The 21148-nt window shown below is 52.8% G+C and overlaps 1 protein-coding gene across 1 annotated transcript in view; it reads left to right on the forward strand.

Annotated features, from left to right (window-relative positions):
• Positions 1–21148, forward strand: part of XKR6 (XK related 6) — a 296181-nt gene that overhangs the window by 249245 nt on the left and 25788 nt on the right. The window contains exon 2 of the mRNA XM_023225277.3: positions 16902–17098. Within this exon, the coding sequence (XP_023081045.1) occupies positions 16902–17098 (197 nt within the window). The remainder of the gene's footprint in view (positions 1–16901; positions 17099–21148) is intronic.

Consider the following 21148-nt stretch of genomic DNA (forward strand, 5'->3'; position numbering starts at 1 on the left):
GGCAGAACTGAGAAGAGTCCAGAGCAAAGGGATCCACCAGGGGTGGTGATGGGCTGTTCTCACGGGACTGGATGAAAAGACCGGGACTTTTCAGCCTCAAAAACTGAAGGTTGAGAGAAGATGCAGGCAAAACATCTTAGATGATGAGTGAAAGATCACCTTTGCCAATACTTAGGTTCAAGCCCAGTCCAGGACCCCGACGGCTACACTGCACTGTCTTTCTCCTCCTTCTCTGGGTCTGGTTAAGTGGTGCTTCTCTTCCCTGATCACCAGGGCCGTCTTGGTCCTTTCTGACCTTCCTCTTCCGTGGAGGCTAAGTGATGGCATTTTCAGGGCTCCATCCTGGGCTGCTCTCCCTCTATCCCCCAGGGTGACCCCAACCATGCCCCCAGATTTGCTCTCTGTGCTTCCTCAACTCCACTGTCTGCAACTTCAGCCTGGATCTTCATCTTGTGCTTCACAGAGACACACACATGGCCTCCTGGCCTGGACGTTCCCCAGGTATCTCACTCCCAAACCTTCTCTCTCCTTTCTGGTTCATCCCGGTGAATGGCAACACCATTCTTCTGGTCAACCAAACCAAACCTCAGACCTGTCTTCGTTTTCTGGCTTTTCCTCTGCCACTGAGAGCCATGATTTCCCCCTTACCAGCATCACCACCATGGAGCAAGCTCTCCTCAGAGTCGCTGGGGCTGCTGTGTCTTCCTCTCCAACCCATCTCCTTACTGCAGCCAGAGTGAGCCTCCTGACCTGCCATCTGATCCCCACCGTGCCTGCCTCCTGCGTGCATCCAGCTCCCAAGGCCCTTTCTGTCCAGCCTGGCCTCCCCTCACTCCTTGCTCTGTCTGTCCCCACACTAACCTGGGGGATTTTGACCCTCTGGAATTGTCTACCTGCAGCACCTTCTTTCCCTCAGCTGCTTGGTGAACTCTCCCCCAAGCCTGAGCACTCAGCTCAGATGCCTCTGATAGAAACATCTCATGCCTAGCAATGGAATTAGAAGCCTCTCCTGCTGTTCCAACCTTGTTGCCAGCTCCTGATGCGCGTCTCCTCCACTGGTCTGTGAACGGCATGAGGACAGGGCCCATGCTGGGTCCCCTGTGCCTACCCTAGGGCCTGGCGTGCAGTAGGAGCTCAATTATATCTGCTGAGTGCTTGAATACGACTGAGAGGGGTTTGGATCCCTGCAGTAGAGTGCTCAGGAATGTCATCAAGGGGCATATTTAGGGCAGATTGAGGGACAGCATAGTCCACAGGGAGGGAAAACCGCAAGACATGCCACCCCCAGAGGTGGGAGAGGCGGAGGAAAAACCTCCTTAGTGTTTTGGATAAGTTAATTAATGATAGGCCCAGTATGGGCCGAAAAAGAACAGTAGGGTGTTGCAGCCACACCCTGCGCCTGAGGCTTACACAAGGGTACAAGCCTGTCCACTGCCCCGGTGGGCTCTGCAGCCTGCTCAAGTGCCTGTGTCCATTACGCCATCCAAAGGCCCCAGTGGAGTTTGGGTGACTTCACTTTGGGTCGGGGGTCCTTTCTCCTAGCTGTGAAGTGCTTGGATCACCTATTCATGTTTCCCCTCATTCCCCATGGACAGCCTGTGTGCAGAGAGGGCTACTTGGGTCCTGTCAGATTCATCTGAGCAAGCTGCAGGTAGAGTGACACCGGGAGGAGCGTGTGGTCAAGAGGTCTTTAGCTCTAATTTGAGTGAGGTCAAAGTGGCCTTTCCCATCATGGGCATGGCAGTGGTCACAACTCCTCGCCAAAAATCACGGGGCACCACCAGCAAGGGGCTTGTCTTGCTTGGTTGGAAAGAGTGCGTGGGGGCTAGAGAGGAAGCAAATGCATTCCGCATATTCACTCCGGGTTGGGGACTTAGGCTGGGCTGGAGAGTGAGGCTTGGGGACAGGAGAGGGAAGGGAGGAGCAGAGCTGGGAGTCCTCTTGAGCTGCTCTGCACACCGCCCAGCTCTCAGGTTCCCCAGCAGAGACGCGAGGCTAGGCCAGAGTCTGGAGAAGGGAAGGTCTTTGAGTGCCCTTGCCCTGGGGGCTTGGAATGGAGATATATGAACTTTCCAGAGTTCAAGGATTTTATTAAGAAGTTGCTCAATGTGTTCATTCATTCATTAGAGAACATCAAATGCCTGTAAGTACCAGGTAGTGTGCCTCATATCAGAGATACAAAGATAAACAAAAAAACAAAACCTTGGTCCCTGTCCTGGGAGCTTAGATGGGGAAACAAAGGGAAACCCACATTTCTCCGACACATGGGTTTGCCAAGGCATTTTGGTCTTTTTATTTTTATTTATTTATTTAGAGATGGAGTCTCGCTGTGTTGCCCAGGCTAGAGTGCAGTGGCGCCATCTCAGCTCATTGCAACTTCCACCTCCCAAGTTCAAGCAATTCTCCTGCCTCAACCTCCCAGTTAGCTGGGATTATAAGTGTGCACCACCATGCCCAGCTAATTTTTGTATTTTTAGTAGAGACAGTGTTTCACCGTGTTGGCCAAGTTGGTGTCAAACTCCCGACCTCAGGTGATCTGCCCGCCTTGGCCTCCCAAAGTGCTGGGATTGCAGGCAAGAACCACTGTGCCCAACAGCATGTTGGCCTTCTAAATCAAGTTTTTTTTCAATGTCTTGGAGAAGGCCATAGTGCCTGAGCCCTACTGTGCTGGTGGGGAAATGAGGCTGGGTGGCATGGGGTGGAGCCAGTTTCACCCAGGCAATGCTCTCCTGAGCCCTGGGATGTTTAGGGAAGTCACCTGTGATCTTGACCCTACATGCAGAAAGACTGCATGGCGACGTCTACTGCAGCTGCCTCTGTTCCCGGAAGCCTCGGGGTGCTTTCCCCTGCCATATCCCTTGGGCCCCTGGAAAGAAATGCCATTTCATCCCTGTGTTCTCAGACATGCACCCTGAGCCTGCCACCATTGTTCAGCTGATGTCAGGGATGCTGGAAAGAAGGGCTAAAAATAGCTCTGATTTGATGTGCTCTCAGGGGCTGGGTTGGCAGCTGGGCCCCCACCTTTTCCTTGTGCAGAAGGCATCTTTGCTCTAGGGTATGTTGGGGGGCGGGGTGTGTGCAGGGTGGAGGAGAGCATAGAAGTTTCTCAGAGCCAGCCAGGCTGTGGAAGGTTCTAGAGTCTGTTCTCACACTGAGAGTCTATGAACCAGAGGTCTGTGGCCCCGGTCGTGGCTACATGGGTGCATTATTTTTGCCCCTTGCGCTGCCAGACCTTTTGCCTTTGAGTGGTTCTGAGGGAGTCTGAAAGTGGGATTCATGCGTGGCTGTGGGGCACCCTTCCTTGGCGTGTGGTGAACGGCTGGAGTGGAGAGAATTCTCGAGAGGTCAGTGGGTCCAACCCTTGCCTTCTGTGTGTGGTGAGCATCAGACAGGTTTGTTTCTGTTTTCTTAAACTATCCAGGGAGAGGCAGGAAACCTGTCTCATTGTAGGTTCAGCCAGCTGTGCTGGTCGCTGTGTTCTCTCTTGTGTTCGACCCAAATCCTTCCTGCTTGAATTTAGCTGCTGCCCCTGGTCATCTACCTTTGGGAACATCTATTTCATGTATTTGAAGCTAGAGTTACAGGCAGCCGTTGGTCAAAGGAGACCAGCTTCCATCAGAGTCATCAGAGCTGGGGCAAAACTCACTTGAGTGCACTCTGATTGGATGTTACCATGGCGGGCCGAGGGGCGCTGGGTATACGGATGCCCCTCCTGGGGGTTAAAATCTAACTGGAAGGCTTCTCTCTTCCTAAGTGACCGGGTGCAGGGTGGGGGATAAGGAGAACTCGGATATCGGAGGAAAGAGGCCTCCAGGGGTGGGAAACAGAGACAAGCATCACAGCTGGGCGCCTGGCTTTCTAGCATGGGTGGGTCATTGAACTCCCTGAGCCTCAGTGTCCTCATCTGTAAAATGGGGCTTGCAGATGATCTCATTCATAGGGGTGTGGACAGGAGTGAATGAGAGGGGGAGAGAACGAGAGAAAGAGGGCAGGAGAGCACAGTGTCTTGGCGTAGAAGCACTCCCTCTCGAGTCAACCACCTGGGTGTGAACCCCGGCAGCCGCAGCCTCTTGCTTTGGCCTCTTCATCTGAGGACGATCCTAAGGCTTCCTGGTGGCTTAGACAAGTTGCTAGATGCAGAGCGCTTCCATTGTGCCTGGCACAGAAATGGGAGCTACGGGAGGACGAGCAAGGGGAGGAATTCACCAGACCAGGGAGCAGGCATGTGGCAGGAAGCTTGGTCCTGCCCAGGGATGGATCTCCAGGTAAAGGGGGCAGCAGGAGCAGACACGGAGAGGGGCACCCCTAGGGAGGTCTGGGGATGGAGAGCCATGGATGTGGCTGGAGGGCAGGAGCAGTCGTGGGGGACAGGCAGGAAGGCAGGTCGGAGTCAGCCATGGGAGACTGAACCCCAGGGTGCAGAGGCAATGGGGGCCACCCAGGTTACTTAATCTAGCTTAGCCTCAGCTTCCTCATCTGTCAAATGGGACTGGTCATCATAGTAACTGCCTGTTTGCCTGGCAAAGGCTTACAGACTGTCACCTGTCCTGTCTGTGACAGCTCAGATAGTGATGCTCCTGAGATCTGCGAATGGTATGGAAGGACGCCAAGGCCTTTTGCTCTGTTCTGCAGCCTGTTCCTGAGCCGTGATCCCAGGGAGCAGCCACTAAGGCTTTGACGCGGGCCGAGTGAATGGGAGGCAGGTAGAAGAGCCCCAGACAGGTACAGCGCCTGACTGGGCCATGCAGCCAGAGGTCCTGAAGCCTCCTTGGCCCCTCCTTTGAGCCATTTTCTCCTGCAGCCACTGCATGTGGCTGCCTGGTCCTAGACCCTTGCCGCCCTGGGATGTGGTCAGACATGGAAAGGACACACAAGGAGGCAACTGCTCCACCCTCAGAAGGATGCATCAGGCAAGAATGCGATCTTGCAATGTCTCAACAGCTTTGCTGCGGCTACAAGTCAGGACTCCCAAATAAGCCAGGCACAGGATAAGGGAAAGGGGTGTAGTGTGAACAAGGCGGAGGGAAGACAGAGGAGAACTGGCAAGTTGGGGTATCAGTGAGCTCACGAGTGCTTTGGTGGCAACTAGCTTAGCCCTGTCCTCAATAATGGGGGCAGCGTGATAATGACTTTGGAACCCCTGGATCCGCTCACTTCGTGCTTACTTGGTAATTTGAGCGCTCGTGCTGTCCTCTCTGAGGTGAGTCCAACAGCTGAATGTGGGTTTGGCTTTTTGTTCTGTGTGCCCGGTCTCCCTGTCTCCCTGTGGAGGCCACGGTGATGGCGAGTGACTGGGAGCAGGCAGTCCTGGGAGCAGGAGGGGAAGCACAGGCAGGAGACCTTGCCTGCAGCAATCCAGGTTGGCTGTGGACGCAGGGCCATGGTGGACGTGACTGTGTGTCCACAGGTACCTGTACAGATGGAAGCTGAGCTGTGTGTTTGTTGCATGTATGGATATTTGGTCATTTGCATGTGTGTGTGCGTGTGTGCTCTGTCAAACACAATGCAGCTGTGTGGAGTGTGACCGTAGGTAGATGTACTTTGTGTTGAGTAGCCTGTGTGTAAATTGTGTGCACAGTGTGAATGCAGTATGTGTATGCATCTGTGTGTGGTATGTTCGAGTGTGTGTGTTCATGTGGGAGGTGTGTGCATGGGTGCGGTTGTGTGTATGTGTGAGATAGCACGTACTGCATCTTCCCAGGATAAGGGTAAAGATGGTTTCAGTAAAAATCCCTCAGAGGGGATAACTGTGTCATTATCAGCTTCAGAGAAAAGCTGTGCTCTGCCTTTGAGGTCGGCTTTCTGGGTCTTCTTGGAAACAGCTTGAACAGTTCTTGGCCACGAAGGGGTCGGAGTGCAGCCCACAGGCCTGGCTGCTGGAGCAGAGGCAGCCCTGCAGGGGCCGTCGGGGTTCTACTTGCTGCTGTGACCTTGGGCCTGGGGCCTCCAGGGCTCCCTTGGTGAGTCCAAGGATTGCAATTGACTAAGGCACTGCTTGTTGGGGGGATCTCAGCTCCCCAGCCTCCTCACAACCTCCACGACACTCAGCACCCATGAGCACCCAGGCCACGTAGCCACACAGACTGTAGGCTCTGAGGTCAGGAGGCTGGAGCTGAAGCCCAGCCCTACCACACAGCCACTCAGCACAGGCCCCATGGATCTTCCCGGGAGCAGGCCTCTGGTAGGGGCTGGGGACCCAGTGCAGGGCAAAACCAGGCTCAGGGACTGCCCACAGGGCTGAAGGTCCTGCAGGACTGGCTGACCTTAACCTCAGCTCACACAGGTGCTTGGCAATAGCCCAGTGCATGGGGTCAGCAGACCCAGCTGGGTGACATCAGCCAGTCCCTTCGCCTCAGTTTCCCCGTCTCCACAGGACCCATGGTGCCCATCCTGGGGTCGGGGCAGAAGCAGCAGGCCTCGCACATGCTGAGTGCTCCTAAGCGGGATCACTTTGTGTGGTTGTGAGTGTAACGCTGTCCCCTCTGTTCCCGTCCTGGGCACCAACCTGCAGATAGTCACAGGCTGAAGGATTGCACAGGTGGAGGGTGTTGGTGGAGGAGGCTGAGAACCCAGAGGAAGGACAGGAGAGAGGGTAGAAGGGGCCTGTTGGGCAGGGCCTGGAGGGGTCTCCGTGTCATGAGGCAGTGGGAAAGGTACCCTCATCAGACTCCCCTCCACTGAGGCCCCTCTAGGAGTCATCGAGGAGCCCCCTCACCCTCTCCCTGGGCGTCTGAGAAGCCTGCCTGGTGGCCGAGCCACTGTGGCTGCTGGGACCAGAGCTATGCCCCGTATGACCCCAGCCTCGGCATCCTGTTCATAACCTAGCCTGGAGCTGATGGAAAGGAGCAGCTGAAGGGAAGGGGCTGCCCTTCTGATCGATTTCTGCTGGGAAGAATCAGTGGGTCACAGCACCTGCCACATATGGAGCAAAGCCGTTTGCTGGTGATGGGCCCGCCAGCCTATTGCAAAGGGGATGTGTGTGGCATCTCGGGGTACTGCTGGTTGTCGCGTACAAGTTATTCATGTCTTGAATATGTGACACTACTGCTGGCCAAGGCAGCTCCTGGGATAGTGGGGAGAAGCCAGCAGCTGGTGAGATCTTGGGAGCCCTAGGAGGCGGGAGGGACCTGTGTTGCGTGGCTCTGAACCAGCTCTGCTCCCGGACCAGCCGTCTGCAGGTGCCCACAAAGAGATCAAACAGGGGTCTCCCCTGAGGAACTCAGCCTCCTGCCAGGGCTTGCTGTGCCACTTGGGGGTCACAGGGGAAAATCGGGGCCTACTATGGCCTCTGCCCAGCCAGTTTCCCACGGCTTCCTGGGGCTGCAGCCCTCCCGGTTTGGCACATGGGCTCTGGAGGGAACACTGTAGGTTGTCCACGGTGACCACTGCGGGCCCCGAACCCGGAGCCCTGAAAGCATGCACTATGTGGCATTCTCGAAAGTTGACCAAGGAGGAAGGCGGGTCTAGGGGTGCTAAGTGACTTGCGGTGAGAGTCCTGTGAGTGTGGTGCCCAGACCTCCTGTTTTCCTGCTCTTGATGCTGCCTCTCAGCATAGGCACTTCCCTCCTTCCCTCTCTTCTCTGTCCCTCCCTCCCTCCCTCCCTGTCTCGCCCTCTCCCTTCCCCCATTCCTTCATTTCACTGACGTGGGTCCAGAGCACGCCATGTGCCAGGCGCTTTGTTACACGAGGGGTCATGCCAGTGATCAGCACAGACACGGTCCTGCCTACCAGGCCCTCCCTGGAAAGGTGCACATTGCGTTACACATCGACGCAGGATTTCTCGCACACACTCTAGGTGCTTCTCAGGTGCAGCCAGGGTTGAGACCCTTTGTGCTACAATGTGCACGGTCAGGGGACACACCTGAGGAAGGGGGAGGCCAGCTGCTGTGGACCCCTGAAACCCATGGAGAAGCTGGCGATGCACAGTGAAGAGCGGTTCTCTCAAGGACACTTGACAACCTCCTAGGCAGCAGGGCCCAGCCCCTGGTCTTGGGAATGTCTTCTGAGGACAGCTCCACATTGCTCACAGTGCCCAGGAGGCCTGAAGGTGGGCGAGGCCCCTGGTCTCTGGTAGAAAGCAGAGCTCTGCATTAGGGCAGGAATTTCAAGAACCCGGAGACTTAGGGGAAGAGCCAGCCTGGAGTCTTAGGCCACTTCTGCATGAATCCCCAGGTGCGATACAAGCGTTCACGGAATCAGGTTTCTGAAGAAGCCGCTTGAGGGGTGAGAGCTAGAGATTGCTAAGGCCAGTGGGCACAGGTCAGCTGCCCAAGTAGGCAGTGAGGTCTCCTGTCTCAGGAGCTGGCTTCACCGCAGGGTACTGGGCCTCTAGGATAGGACTGGGGGAGCAGCTGTCCCTTAAATCCTGGTGATCCCCACCCATTTGTTCCTCAAACAGGTCAGGGTAGCCTTGTGAAGTCATCAGTAGAGTGTTCCTCTCAGTCACCGGTCCTTGGGGCCAGGCCCAAAGAGACATTTGTCAGAAGGGAGAGAAGCGGGAAGTGTGGTGGGTGGGCCTGGATTCTTCTCTGCCAGGACTCTTCCTGCCTCCTTCTTGCCTGGTTGGGCCTGTCGCTGTTTACTGGGGAGTGGAAGTTCTGAAGCCCTCATACTTGCTTGTGCTGGCAGTGAAGTTTCCTTTGGGCCTTTCCATCCAGGGTTTGTGAGCTCATTCCTTCCAGAAGGCTGCAGAAGCAGGTCCTGGGAAAAGCTGGAAAAGGTCCTCCCAGATGGTGCTCAAGGATGGATGGATTTCCTGTGGCCCCACTGAAGCTTAAGCTTTAGGGCCCCTCACTTTTATGGGCCTCTTATGGGACCCTGTACTCAATTTTGAATATGTAATTTTGTTTTCTTTTTCTTTACATTTTTAAAAACAAACATCAAAGTTCTTTTTTTGGACAATTGTATAAATTAACATTTACATAGAGTAAAATTGACTTGTATGTGTTTGTAGAGGTCTTTGAGTTTCAATGCATATGCAGATTCACATACTCACCACCATAATCAGCTCACAGGACAGTTCCATCAGCCCAGAACACTCCCATGTGCCCACTTTTAAGCAAATCATTCCTTAATTTCAACCCCTGGGAACCACTAGTCTGTTCTCCATCCCTCTGCCTTTGCAGAGTATCACATAAATGGAATCACACTGTATATAACTATCGAGACAGACTTCACTCATTCAGGATAATGCCTTGGAGATTCATCCAGGTTGTTGTGTATATCAGTGATTTGTTCCGTTTTATTCCACGGTATGGATTACCATAATTGCTTATATATTCACCTGCTGAAGGATAGTTGGCAAGTATGAAAAGAACTGCTAAAACATTTGCATACACATTTTTGTGTGGACATACGTCTTCATTTCTAGAATATCTAGAAAGGGATCTATGGGTCATATGGGGAGAGTACGTTTAACTTTATGAGAGACTGTCCACTGTTTTCCAGAGTGTCAGTGGCATTTACATTCCCACTGCAATATATGAGCATTCTAGTTGCTCTGTATTCTTGTCAGTACTTGATAGTGTCAGGGTTTTTATTTAGACATTTTAACAGACATGAAGTACTATCTTATTGTGGGTTTTTTTTACTGTGATTTTAATGTATGTTTCCCTACTTATTTGTAATGGTGAGCTCCCTTCTCCGCATGTTTATTTGCTATTGTGTGTATCGTCTCTGGTAAAATATCTGTTCAAATATCGTACCCATTTTAAAAATTGAATTGTTTATCTTCTTACTAGTGAGCTTTAAGAGTTCTTTGTTTATTCTGGCTACCAGTTCTTTGTCTGATATGTGATTTGCAAATATTTTCTCTCAATCTGTAGCTTGTCTTTTCATTCTCTTAACAATGTCATTCACAGAGCAAAAGCTTTTAATTTTGATAAAGTTTATATATTTTTTTGTTTTATGGATCATACCTTTGCTGTCATATTTAAGAAGTCTTTGTCTGGTACAAGGTACAGAAATCACTCCTATGGTTTTTTCTTAAAGTTTTATGGTTTTACACTTTAACCTATGATACATTTTAACTTAGTTGTTGCATATGAATGACTAATTATTACTACCTCGTTTGTTGAAAACACTATCAACATTGAATTGTCTTTATACCTTTGTAAGAAACTAATTGGCCATGATTATGTGGGTCTTATTCTGGACTCTCTTCTGTTCTGCTGATCTGTGCTTCTCTCTTGGCCAATGCTACACTGTACTGTAGCTTTATAGTAAATCCTAAAATCAGGTAGTGTGAGTTCTTCAAATTTATTCTCTTTTAGAATTGTTTAGACTAGTTTCATATAAATTTTAGAATTGGCTTGTCTGTATTTAAAAAAAAATCCCACTTGGGTTTTTATTGGAATTGTGTTACATCTATAGATTAATTTGAGGGCGATTGTCATCTTACTATAGTGCACTTCCAATCCATGAACATGGTATGTCTCTCTATCATTTAGGTTTTCTTTGATTTCTTTTATTAGCATCTTGCAGCTGTGGCATACAAATCCTGCATGTTTTATTAGATTTGTCTCTAAGAATTTCATTTTAGGAGCTAATTTAAGTGGTATATATTTTTAATTTTTAAATTTCCAATTATTCATTAATCATTTATAGAAATGCAATTGACTTTTATAGGCTGACCCTGTATTGTGAGACCTTCCTAAATTAACTAATTATTTATATGAGCTTTTTAATAGATTGCTTAGGATTGTCAATCTAGACAATCATGTCATTTACGAATAGGGACAGTTTTACCTTTTCCTTTGCAATCTGTATATACTTTCTGTATTTATTTCTTTTTCTTGACCTATTGCACTGAACAGGACTTCTAGTATGATGTTGAATAGGAGTGGTGTGTGTAGACATCATAACCCTGTTCTTGATCTTAAGATGAAAGTATTCAGTCTTTTATCATTAAGGAAGATAACTGAGGTTTTCCATAAATGCCCTTTATCTACATAAGGTTAAGGAAGTTCCCTTCTATTTCTAGTTTGCTGAGAAAATTAATGGATGTTGAATTGTGTTACCTTTTATTTCTGCATCAATTGTTATGCTGTATGGTTATTAATGTCATAGATTACATTGATTGATTTTTTAATATTGGACCAGCCTTTCATTCCTCAGATAAACCCCAGTTTGCTCTGGTACATTGTTCTTTCCATATATTACTGGATTTAATTTGCTAATATTTTGTTGAGGATTTTTGCATCTATGTTTATGGGAGATGTTGTCTGTAGTTTTATTTTCTTGTACTGTGACTGGCTTTTGTATCAGAGTAATGCCAGCCTCATCAAATGAACAGGGAAGTGTTTCTTCCTTTTTTATTTTCTGGAAAACAGTGTGTAGAGTTGGTGCAATTTCTACTTTAAGTGTTTGGTAGAATTTACTATTTTCCTTAAAGAAGGGTTCTCTAAGTCTCAGACCCCACAAAACTTGAGCTCACCCCTCTTTGGGGCTTTGAAGGTGGGCTGTTACCCACAATCAGAAATTTCAATGCTGTTTCTGAGAGTGTCATAAGAAGCAGCTGGAGACTGTGGGCCCAGATAGGCAAATCTGTTCAGTCCCCTGCCCCTTGTAGAAATCACTTATTTTCTACCCCAACCAGTCTTGGGCAGAGCCATAGCCAATCCCAGAGGGGCAACATAGTTTGGGCAAGACCTTCTCTGATTTTCCTGAACCATGACTGATGGTGTGGCTTCAGGGAAGTCACTTAGTCTCTCTGAGCCTCGGACGAGCCAGCAGGAAAAAGAAGATGACAACTGTGTCTCTCTCAAAAAAGCTGTGCTCGGAGGACTAGATACTTCTGCTGGAGGGAACAGGAGCTTTAAACAATTCCATGGCTTACAAAGTAAGGGAAGGAGGCAGAACCGGAAGGATATAAGCAGAGTGGGCTGCAGGGAACACAGGAACGGAGCACTCAGAGAGCAGTAATGGCTGCCATCTGCATGATGACTTCTAAACTCCTGTCTGTGCTCGCAGGCATGGTCTTATTTAAGGCTCCTGTGACCCTCTGAGGGGGCACCATGGTATGCACTGATTCATCCAACATGTTCTGGGGTTCTGCTCTGGACTAGGCATTTTATACATGCGAAAACTAAGACTCAGAGAAGTTAGGAGATGTCCCTCAAGGTAACACAGCCAGGTGGCAGAACTGGAAGGGAGCCCAGGTGTTTTGGGCAAACTCCATTCTTCCCCACTGTCAGGCAAGTTGGACTGAGTTCAGAAGTAAGGAGACACATGGTCTACCTCTGGGAGGTGCGTGGGCAGGAGCTGTCAACAGCACTGGCCCCGAAGCCAGACTGCCTGGGCTTGAAGCCCTGCTCAGCTACTTACTTAGCTGGGAAGAGCAAGGCGAATGTTTTAACCTCAGTGCTTCAGTTTGCTGTCTGTAAAATAAATATTAATAGGTAATATTGCACCCATAATATTGCACCCGTAAAATGAATAATTGGTAGGTAATATTGCAGCTACCTCATAGGGTGTTGTGAGGATTAAATGAGGTAATAGGTACCAAATGCCCATAATAGAGCCTGGCACAAGTGAATGTCACACAAACATGAGACTTTATTGTTTGTAAAGATGCTAGGCCATCCTTTGTGCACTATGAGGTCACTGACTTGAAGAAAGACAAAGTTCTAAGATGTTGGTAGAGGCTTGGAGATGCCTCCTGCCTACCCCTCCTGTGATGGGAATAGCGGGGCCCAGCCATGGGAGGTGGCTTGCTCAAGGTCGCCCAGTCCTGCAGACCACAGACCAGGCCCAGCTTTCTTGAACCCGTGCTCCTGAGGACACGTGGCGTTGCTGCCTTCACCCCCGTGCATTTCATGATCCGAGTCTGCTAGGGGAGATACGACGTGACAGGAGGTGACACCGACTTTGGGAGCAAATCCGGGAGGAGAGGTGGTGTCCTCTCTCCCAAGCTACCTTCCTGGAGAAGCTCTTTGGAACCCTCCAGGAAGGTGGAGAAGGAGGGGGCTTGGAGGAATGGCAGCCAATCCTGAGTGTCCTGCAGACGCCTTGCCTCCCACCTCGGAGCGCACCTGTGGGCTTGCACCCGGCGCCCTGGCAGAAGAGGGCGCGGGCCTGGAGCGTGAGGTCACTCGCCTGGTGGCGTCTTTCCGCGACGCTTAGGGTCTGGCGCCACCGTGTGGCCGCGGGCCGAGGCCGCTTCTGCAGAGGGGATGTGGGAGGCCCTGCAGGAGGCGGCTGGCAGTTCAACCTCAAGGCAACCTCAGAGGTCACCCAGGAACTGAGATACCGAGGGAGAGCAGCGCTGGCCCAGGGGTTTGGGGGGCGGGGGGAGGCATGCTTTATGCCTTCCTCCCACCCCACCCATCTGCCTGGTTGTTTCTTGGCAGCTGCTTAGATCTTGAGGGAGACAGACACCAGGGAAAGCTAGGAGAAGGAGGAAGAATCCTAGAGCCTCGAGGACAGCAGCAGCCACGTGATTGCAGGAGCTGCCAGGATCCTCCTGCATGAGAGGCAGGGGCTTTGCACGTGTTGTGGGGGACAAGCAAGGTCATGGAGTCAGGCCTGGGTTCTGGTCTCATCTGGGCCCCACAGCACTGAGTGACTGAGGCGGCGGTGGCTTGCGTTCTGGCACTGGGGCCCTCCCCTATAAAGTAGGGGTTGGACTAGACCAGTGTCCAGACCCAATTATATTGCAAACCGGTACCCCTTGGTTGTCCACTGGGGACCCAAGGACTTAAGAGTAGCAGAGGAGGGGCCACGCCAGGAGCAGTTGGAAAGGATGAGCATTTGCGTTGAGGCCTGGCTATCAGGAACTCCTGGGTGGGGCTGTGATCAGTCCCTACTACAGTCCCTGCGGTGCCTGTGTGGGTGACCCAGGAGGCACCATGCTGTCCAAACTCGGTTTTGCCTGGACCGTGGTGCCCTCTAGGCCCCAGCGTCTGCTTGACAATTGGCTCAGGGAGGAGTGGCACCCGCTTTGCCTACATCCACCCTGTCTCTTCCCATACCCTGGGGTGCTCACACCCAGGAGAGCATCAAGATTGGCTCCTCTGGCAGGCATTCCAGTTGAATTGGCATATTCTGGGCTCATTGTTTTCCTTTTCCCCGGCCTTGGTGGGCAGAGGGGCCTGTGGCTTGGGGAGAACGTGGGGTCGAGGGGTAGAACCGGTGCTCTCTTTGCCTGGGTGAACCTAGGCACTGGCATTACTGACTTGGGACCCAGATGGATAGGGTTAGTGCTGCCATATAACCATTCCTCCAGCTGCTGGGCCACCTGTGAGGCTAGAAGAAGCAGAGTCTGTAGTCTGAGTGTATCCCTGAGACCATTAGGTTTGTGGTCTGGGGCCTGGAGAGATCTACGGCTCATGGCTTGTGTGCTGCAGGTGCCACCTGTTGAGAGAGCCGGGTTTGGGTCACAGGGAGCAGCTCTGATCTGGGAGACCCACCGCACTGAGGCTCCACTCGGCACATGGCTCTCCTGGACACAGGTGCCAAAGCTCTGGGCACGCAGCCCTGCCTCAGTGCCTCAGCTGGAGCATTCGTGTCCCCTGATGCCCTGCCTCCCTGCACTGCCATCATGGTTGATCAGCCTGACCCTTCTATCACCCTCCATCAGGGGCTCACCCTCAGCCCCTCCCAAAATACCGATGATGACATCTGCTTCCAGGAACCTCCCTGCACACATTTCTTTCTGCCATCACCTCCTCCAGGCAGTCTTCTCCTTCAGATCCCCAAATTTGACACTGCTCCCCTTACCTTTGCTTTCTCCTTCAGCTCCCTCCTACTTCTCTGTCTGTCTGTGTGTGTGTCTGTCTCACTGTCTATCTCTGTGTCTCTGCCTCTATCTCTCGGGGTCTCTCCCTTCCCCTCTCTTAGAGACTGTGAGCTCTGAGACCAGGTGCAACCTCCCCCTTCGTCTTCCTGAGCCTCTTCCCTGGTTTCCCGATTTTGTGAACTCACAGGCAGGGGCCCAGAGCAAGGCAACGCCCTGTGGAAAAGCCACAGTCAGCAGGTGGAAGAACCTGGAACAGAACCAGAATTTGGTGCTTTATTTCATGCTAGGGCCTCAGTTTCCCCATGTGTTGAATGGTGATAACCAGACCCGACCCGCAAGGTGGGCCAGGGACCCCAAGAGACTGTATACCTGGAAGCACCTGGCCCGGGGGTTCTGGTGCCCTGACCTTCCTCCCATGTCCCTCCCTCATGGGGCCATCACTGCAATGCCAGCCTCTGGTTCTCAGTAAGGGTGTGTCTCTGCTCACCTCAGGGGGTAGGTCTGGAGAGAAATGAGGTGTCCATTGCAGCTTCCCTGGCTGGGTCCCTTCAGGATCCAGGCCCCCAAAGGCCCTTAGGAATCTAGAGAGAAGCCAGGCACCCCTCATCGGATGGAGAGCAGGGCTTACTGCAGCTGGCATGTGTGTTTGAGGTCACCCTTGTGGCTTAGTAGCGGCTTGAAGAATGGGTTGTTCAGGGGTAAGAGTAGACAGTGGAGAACCAGTGAGGAGACTCCTGCATCCCTCCAGGCAAGAGGGGCAGTGGCTGGGAGCTGGCTGGCAGCGTGGCAGTGACAAAACGGACCATCCAGCAGCCCTGAGTGGGTTCTTGGTAATACGCAAGGCCAGCTGGGCCTGGATAGGGCATCAGCCATGCACTGAATCTTTACAAGTCAGGCTCGGCATTTCAGAGGGCACAGTAGCGGGTCCTAGAACGTCCACCCCACAGGACGGTCAAGGACAGGCGTGTGGTTCTCTCCCACTGCTGGTGGCACCCAGTTTATGGTTCCTGTTTTGGATCCTGACTGGGCCCACAGAGCTGTGCACTCTGGCCCTTGCTTCTGGGTGAGCCCTGTCCATACCCTCTATCCTGGACCAGACTTGGAGCTTGTTGGCCGAGTTTGGATGGTGCCTTAAGTCCTTCTCTTGCCTTGGAGACACAGTTCCAGAGAGTTCTGGTGAAAATGAGGCTGGGGTTATTATACGACCAGGGGGTGCCCACTGTGCATATCATCTCACTAATCTTCCCATGCACCCTGTGATGCTCTCATTCTGCCCCCATATGAAATATGAGTGACAAGGACACAGAGCTGGAGTAACTAGTTCAAGGTCCCCAACTTAGCAAGTGATGAGTCCAGGCCTGCTTGACCTGTGAGCCTTGCTCTTCCCCCTACCTGCTTCCTTGGCCCCTCGGCCCTCCCACAGAGAGTCTGGGCGTGGTCCTGAGAGGGCGGGCAGTGGATCTGCACCTGTGTCCTGGGCCCTGCTGGGACGGAGACGCCATGGCAGGCCCTGGGTCCCCCTGACGTCCAGAGAGGGTGTCCAGTGGCCTGGGTGTGATTCCTGCTTGTTCCACTCTCCAGCAACAGGGTGGGGGTGACCTTTCTGAGCCCGCGCTATTTCCTGTCTGTCACATGTGAGAACTATACTCTCCTACTTACCACCTGGGCGTGGCCAGCCAGCGAATGGCACGTAGTAGGAGCTTCACAAATGTTCACCCCCTTCCCTGCCTTTCCTGCTCCAGAACAACAGAGGTGACAGCCCTGCTGGACTGTTTCCCCCCAGGGTCCTGAACCTGAGAAAACCCACCCCTGTCCCGGGTCTCACGTGAGATGCCACCTGCAGGCCCTGGGAGGGCATCTTGCCCCACGGTCTCATCTTCCAGATGAGCAAATGGAGACCAGGAGGAGGAGGACTTGCTTAGGAGCCCATGAGGGGTCAAATCCTTTCCTGACCTGCCCTTCCCCTCCCCCATGCCTCAGCATCACGTCCTTTTGCCAGGAGACCCCCCAGAGCCCCGTCCAAGCCTCTGGGAACTTCAGAGCACAGGGTTGGGGCGGGGGACGGGAAATGCTGGGTCTCTCGGTTTTAGGGGGATGGCAAGGGTCCTCTGGAGCCCCCGCAGCCACCCACGCTCTCTGTGTTCTCCCCATCTCTCTGGGCAGGTATATCCGCACCATGTACCTGGGGATTCAGAGCCAGCGGCGGAAGGAACACCAGCGACGCTTCTACTGGGCTATGATGTATGAATATGCAGACGTCAACATGCTGCGTCTCCTGGAGACCTTCCTGGAGAGCGCGCCCCAACTGGTGCTACAGCTCTGCATCATGATCCAGAAGAACAGCGCCGAGACCCTGCCCTGTGAGTGCCCGCCGGCCGCGCCCTGCCACCCCGGCATGCCCTCCACCTGGGGACCACGGGCACCCCCCACACACTGTGTGCCTGGCACGCTCTGTGGGCATTGCCCATCCTGCCCTGAGTTCCCAGGACGCCCGGCCCCCAGTGCAGTGCTGATGGGCCTCACACCACACTCAAGAGCGGCACAGGCATGTCCTGAACGTATGTGGGCTGGCTCGACACCTCCAGGCCGCTTCGCTAATGTGAGCAGAGCAGAGCCAGCCAGGACGCAGCAGGGTAGAGGGCTCTGGGTTTCCCCATCAGGGGCAGTGGCCCCTGTTCTTGGGTGCTGACCCAAGCCAGGCATTTGCACGTCTATGGGACGGGGAGCCGTAGGCCAGAGATAGCGCGGGACCACAAGGGGCCGTCATGTTGGGCAGCGCTCACGGTTTCAGACTCTTAAACTGTGGTGCTCTTGCTTCGAACCAAGCTCATGTGTAAGCCCCATTTGTAAAGCAGCTTAAGTCACTCTGCTGAAGTTCCAGCAGGGGAGAGGGCCCAGGAGGAGGAGGGGGCAGGAAGCGGCAACACATGGGGTGACACTTGAAGGGATGTCATGGGCAAGAAGGATCATCCCAAAGGGTAGAAGTTGCAGGGAGACGGTTATCCATTCAGCGGGTGAGACAGTCCGTGGAGCCATGCGTGAACTGTCCTGGGAGGTACTGAGTTTATCAAGGCAAGAAGCTGCTGGAGAGACTCAGCCCAGAAGTTCCTGACTGCAGAGCGCTCAGTGAGCATGTGTAATCTGGGTAGCCAGGCAGCCGTGGGGAGGGGTCTGCTGTCCGCACCCCAGCTCTCCCTGGCCAGCAGGACCTCCTGGTCTCTTAGGTTCTCACCTCCAGACCCCGCAGGTCCTCTTGGTGCCCCAGCAGGCCCTCTGTGTCACCACCTTCATGGACACCCACACGGACCTCCTCACCAACATGGTCTGGCAAGAACAGCCACGCCGCCCCAGGCCTTTCTCTGAACAGATGTGCCTCGTTACGTTTTCCAAGCTGGCCCTCTGTAGGCTCCGATCCCCTTAGGTGCTTATGCAAAAAGGGGATTTAATCTTCAAACGCCAGCGGAAGACTGAGCTGTTCAGGCTGGTAGCTTGCTGGTGGCATTCAAAGCCTGGGGACCTGGTTATGAACCCAGCCGTGCTGCTGACAGGCTTGCCTGTCCTGTATGAACTCAGCTCAGGTGGAGCCTCATGTCCCACCTACTGAACAAGAACAGCCCTCAATGGAGGCTGCCTGGTGGAAAAAGGGGCCCCAGGGTATCTGTCCATCCCACAAAGTGCTGGCTGCAGTCCTGCTGGTCCATCACAGAAGCAAGGAAAAGGGGCCATGTGACCCCTGGACTGCACACAGGGGAAGCCAGGCCTGAGACCCACACTGAGCTGAGGGCCCAGTTCCGCCCTTTGACAAGGCTTCAGGAAGCATGAGCTGCATGCTCCAGGCAGCCACAACCTCTGTCTTCTGAGCACCCACAGAAGCAGGAGGAGTTTGGGGATCTTCAGCAGGTGCTGCCAGTTGGGTGACACCAGCCAACATCTGCCCTTTGGCATCTGCAGTCCTCACTGTCAGGAAGAGGCCTCAGGTGGCCCAGGGACTCCGGCTCCTTGGAGTGACAGCCCAGCCAGTGCCTACAGGACCAGCAACCGAGGCCTGGACAGGAGAGCTGGAAGGAGCCAACTCGATGTCCGGCTCCAGCTGGGGCATGCAGAAGCTAAGCAGGAAGCCACGTGGAGGATGGCAGGGCTGACCGTTCATCCGGTCCCTCCCTTCTTGGACACACTCACGTGCACACACACTATCTCCTGGGCACTGAGAAGAGCTTGGGAACACAGGGGAACCTTGCTGATGCTCCAGCTTCAGGATGCCTGAGGACCCAGGCTGTAGACTTGGCAATGAACTGGTGTGATTGGCTGCCCACAGCTGCAGCCATGGGAGTACCTGCCTCACAGGATCTCTGAGAAAACACATTGTGTGAACGTGGACGTGCAGCAATTTGAACAACATCATTTGTTCTCAGCACCAAGAGACTCATGTGATGATTGATTCTGGAGCAAGACTAACATCATAGGGATGTCTTTGAAATATGCATTCTTGCTCTACAAACCTAACCATAAAGGAGCTCTGTGGAAGTGAGCGCTGACCCTGGGTAGCAGCTCCTGGTGCCAGGATGAGCTGCTGATTGGCGGGGCAATGCCTGGTTCCCTGATGAGGCCTCCATATCCAACCTGCCCTCAGATCCCAGGGCGGCTGCCCTGCAGCCCAGGGCAACAATGCTCTCATGGGCAGATTTGCTGGCACTGGAGAGGGACACCTTTCTCTCCCATCTGAGTCTATTTCTCAAAACCAACTCAGCTGCTGTCTGAGACTCCAGATTAGCCCGTTTGTGCTGCTATAACAAAATGTCTGAGAGTGAATAATTTATGAAGAGCAGAGATTTATTTTCTCCCAGTTCTGGAGGCTGGGAAGTCCAAGATCAAGGTGCCTGCAGGTTCAGCTGCCGAATGAGGGCTGCATCCCCTGGAAGGCAAGAACACTGTGTTCTTACATGGCAGAGGGCAGGACAAGCTAGCTGCATGCTGTATGAAGCCTCTTTTGTAAGGCCCTCAATCCCATTCACAAGAGAGGAGTCCTTATGGCCTGATCACCTCTCAAAAGTCCCACCTCCTAATCCTATCACACTGGCAACATCTGAACTTTGGAGGGGACACCTTCAAACCATAGCAGACTCTGCTTATTTAAACTGCCTTTTGCTGTTTCCGTTTCAAATCTTCCCCACTCTGTACCACCAGGGCTGCCAAGTTGTGCCTCCTCCCATCTTTTCCTCTTCCAACCTTTGGCCGGATCTTGACACCCCAAACAGATAGGGCAGGTAGCAGGGTGGTGCACAGGTGGGCTCCCGACGGGGCATTTTAAATCCAGGGACCTGGTCACCACTTATACCCTCTTGTGATTTTGGACCTTCATCTTTTCACAATCCCATTTTCTCTTTGGTATACTGGAAGAAAGAAGAAGAATACCTAATTTTCAGTGGGGATGCCATGATATAATGCACAAGAGAGCACTTTGTAAACTTGCAAACTCCACGGGCACATAAGGGGCTGTGTTTATCATTTCCAGGGCCAGGTGGAGTCATCCTTTTATAGGGCTCTGACGGCCACCTCCCCATCATCACGATACCACCCACCATGGGCCAGACCTGCTGGGGATGGGTTTGCAGAGACGCCAACCTTCAGGAGTTTATGGGCTGGCACAGTCCAGGTCCTAGGGAGATTTCTCCCCCTTTCTGGCCTTCTGGATCATCTGTGTCCCAGCCTCCTTGTTATGCCTGTCCTTTCTATAATAGTTTCTCAGATTATAAACGAAAGGGCTGGGCACCACATCTCTGGAGAGGAAAGCCAGTGGCGATTCCCAAGGGGCAGTGGATGTTGCTTCCTAAATGTCCTCTCATGTGACAGCCCACTGGGGCCAGGGTCTGTGCAAAGCCAGGGGCCACTTGGGCATGCTGCCAAGAGCAGACCCCTTGGAAAAGGAGCCAGGAGCGACCCAGTGTCATGCTGCTCTTGGGCCTTCACCCCAGGGAAGCCCCTCCTGGCTCCTCCTCCCTGCAATCCCGTTTTTGTGCTGGAAGCTGGGAGGTCAGGTGAGCATTTCACCAAGTTTGTTTGGAATGTGGAATGGGTGTTTCTCAATACAACCCTTCGTGGTTAAATGTATTTGGGACCTGTTGGACTAAACAAAGGCCAGTGGCCATCCTTGCCACTGGGTTGTGGATCTGTAAGCCAAGAAGGAGGCTATAGCGCTAGCTGGGTTTATAGGAAGGAAGGACACTAGACATCACTGAGCACGGGCTGCCTGTAAGGGGCTTGGCATTTCTCTCTTACTTAACTTCTAGAGTTGAGTCCTCATCACCAGACAATTTTGTTATGCTAGTAGATGCCATTCCCATCTGTTTAAGCTGCAGGAAATGTACAAGCTTTAAAGTAAATCAGTTTAATCATCAGAAATTGGAAAAGGG

Source organism: Piliocolobus tephrosceles, chromosome 7, assembly GCF_002776525.5.
Source record: "Piliocolobus tephrosceles isolate RC106 chromosome 7, ASM277652v3, whole genome shotgun sequence".
NCBI classification, from domain to species: domain Eukaryota; kingdom Metazoa; phylum Chordata; class Mammalia; order Primates; family Cercopithecidae; genus Piliocolobus; species Piliocolobus tephrosceles.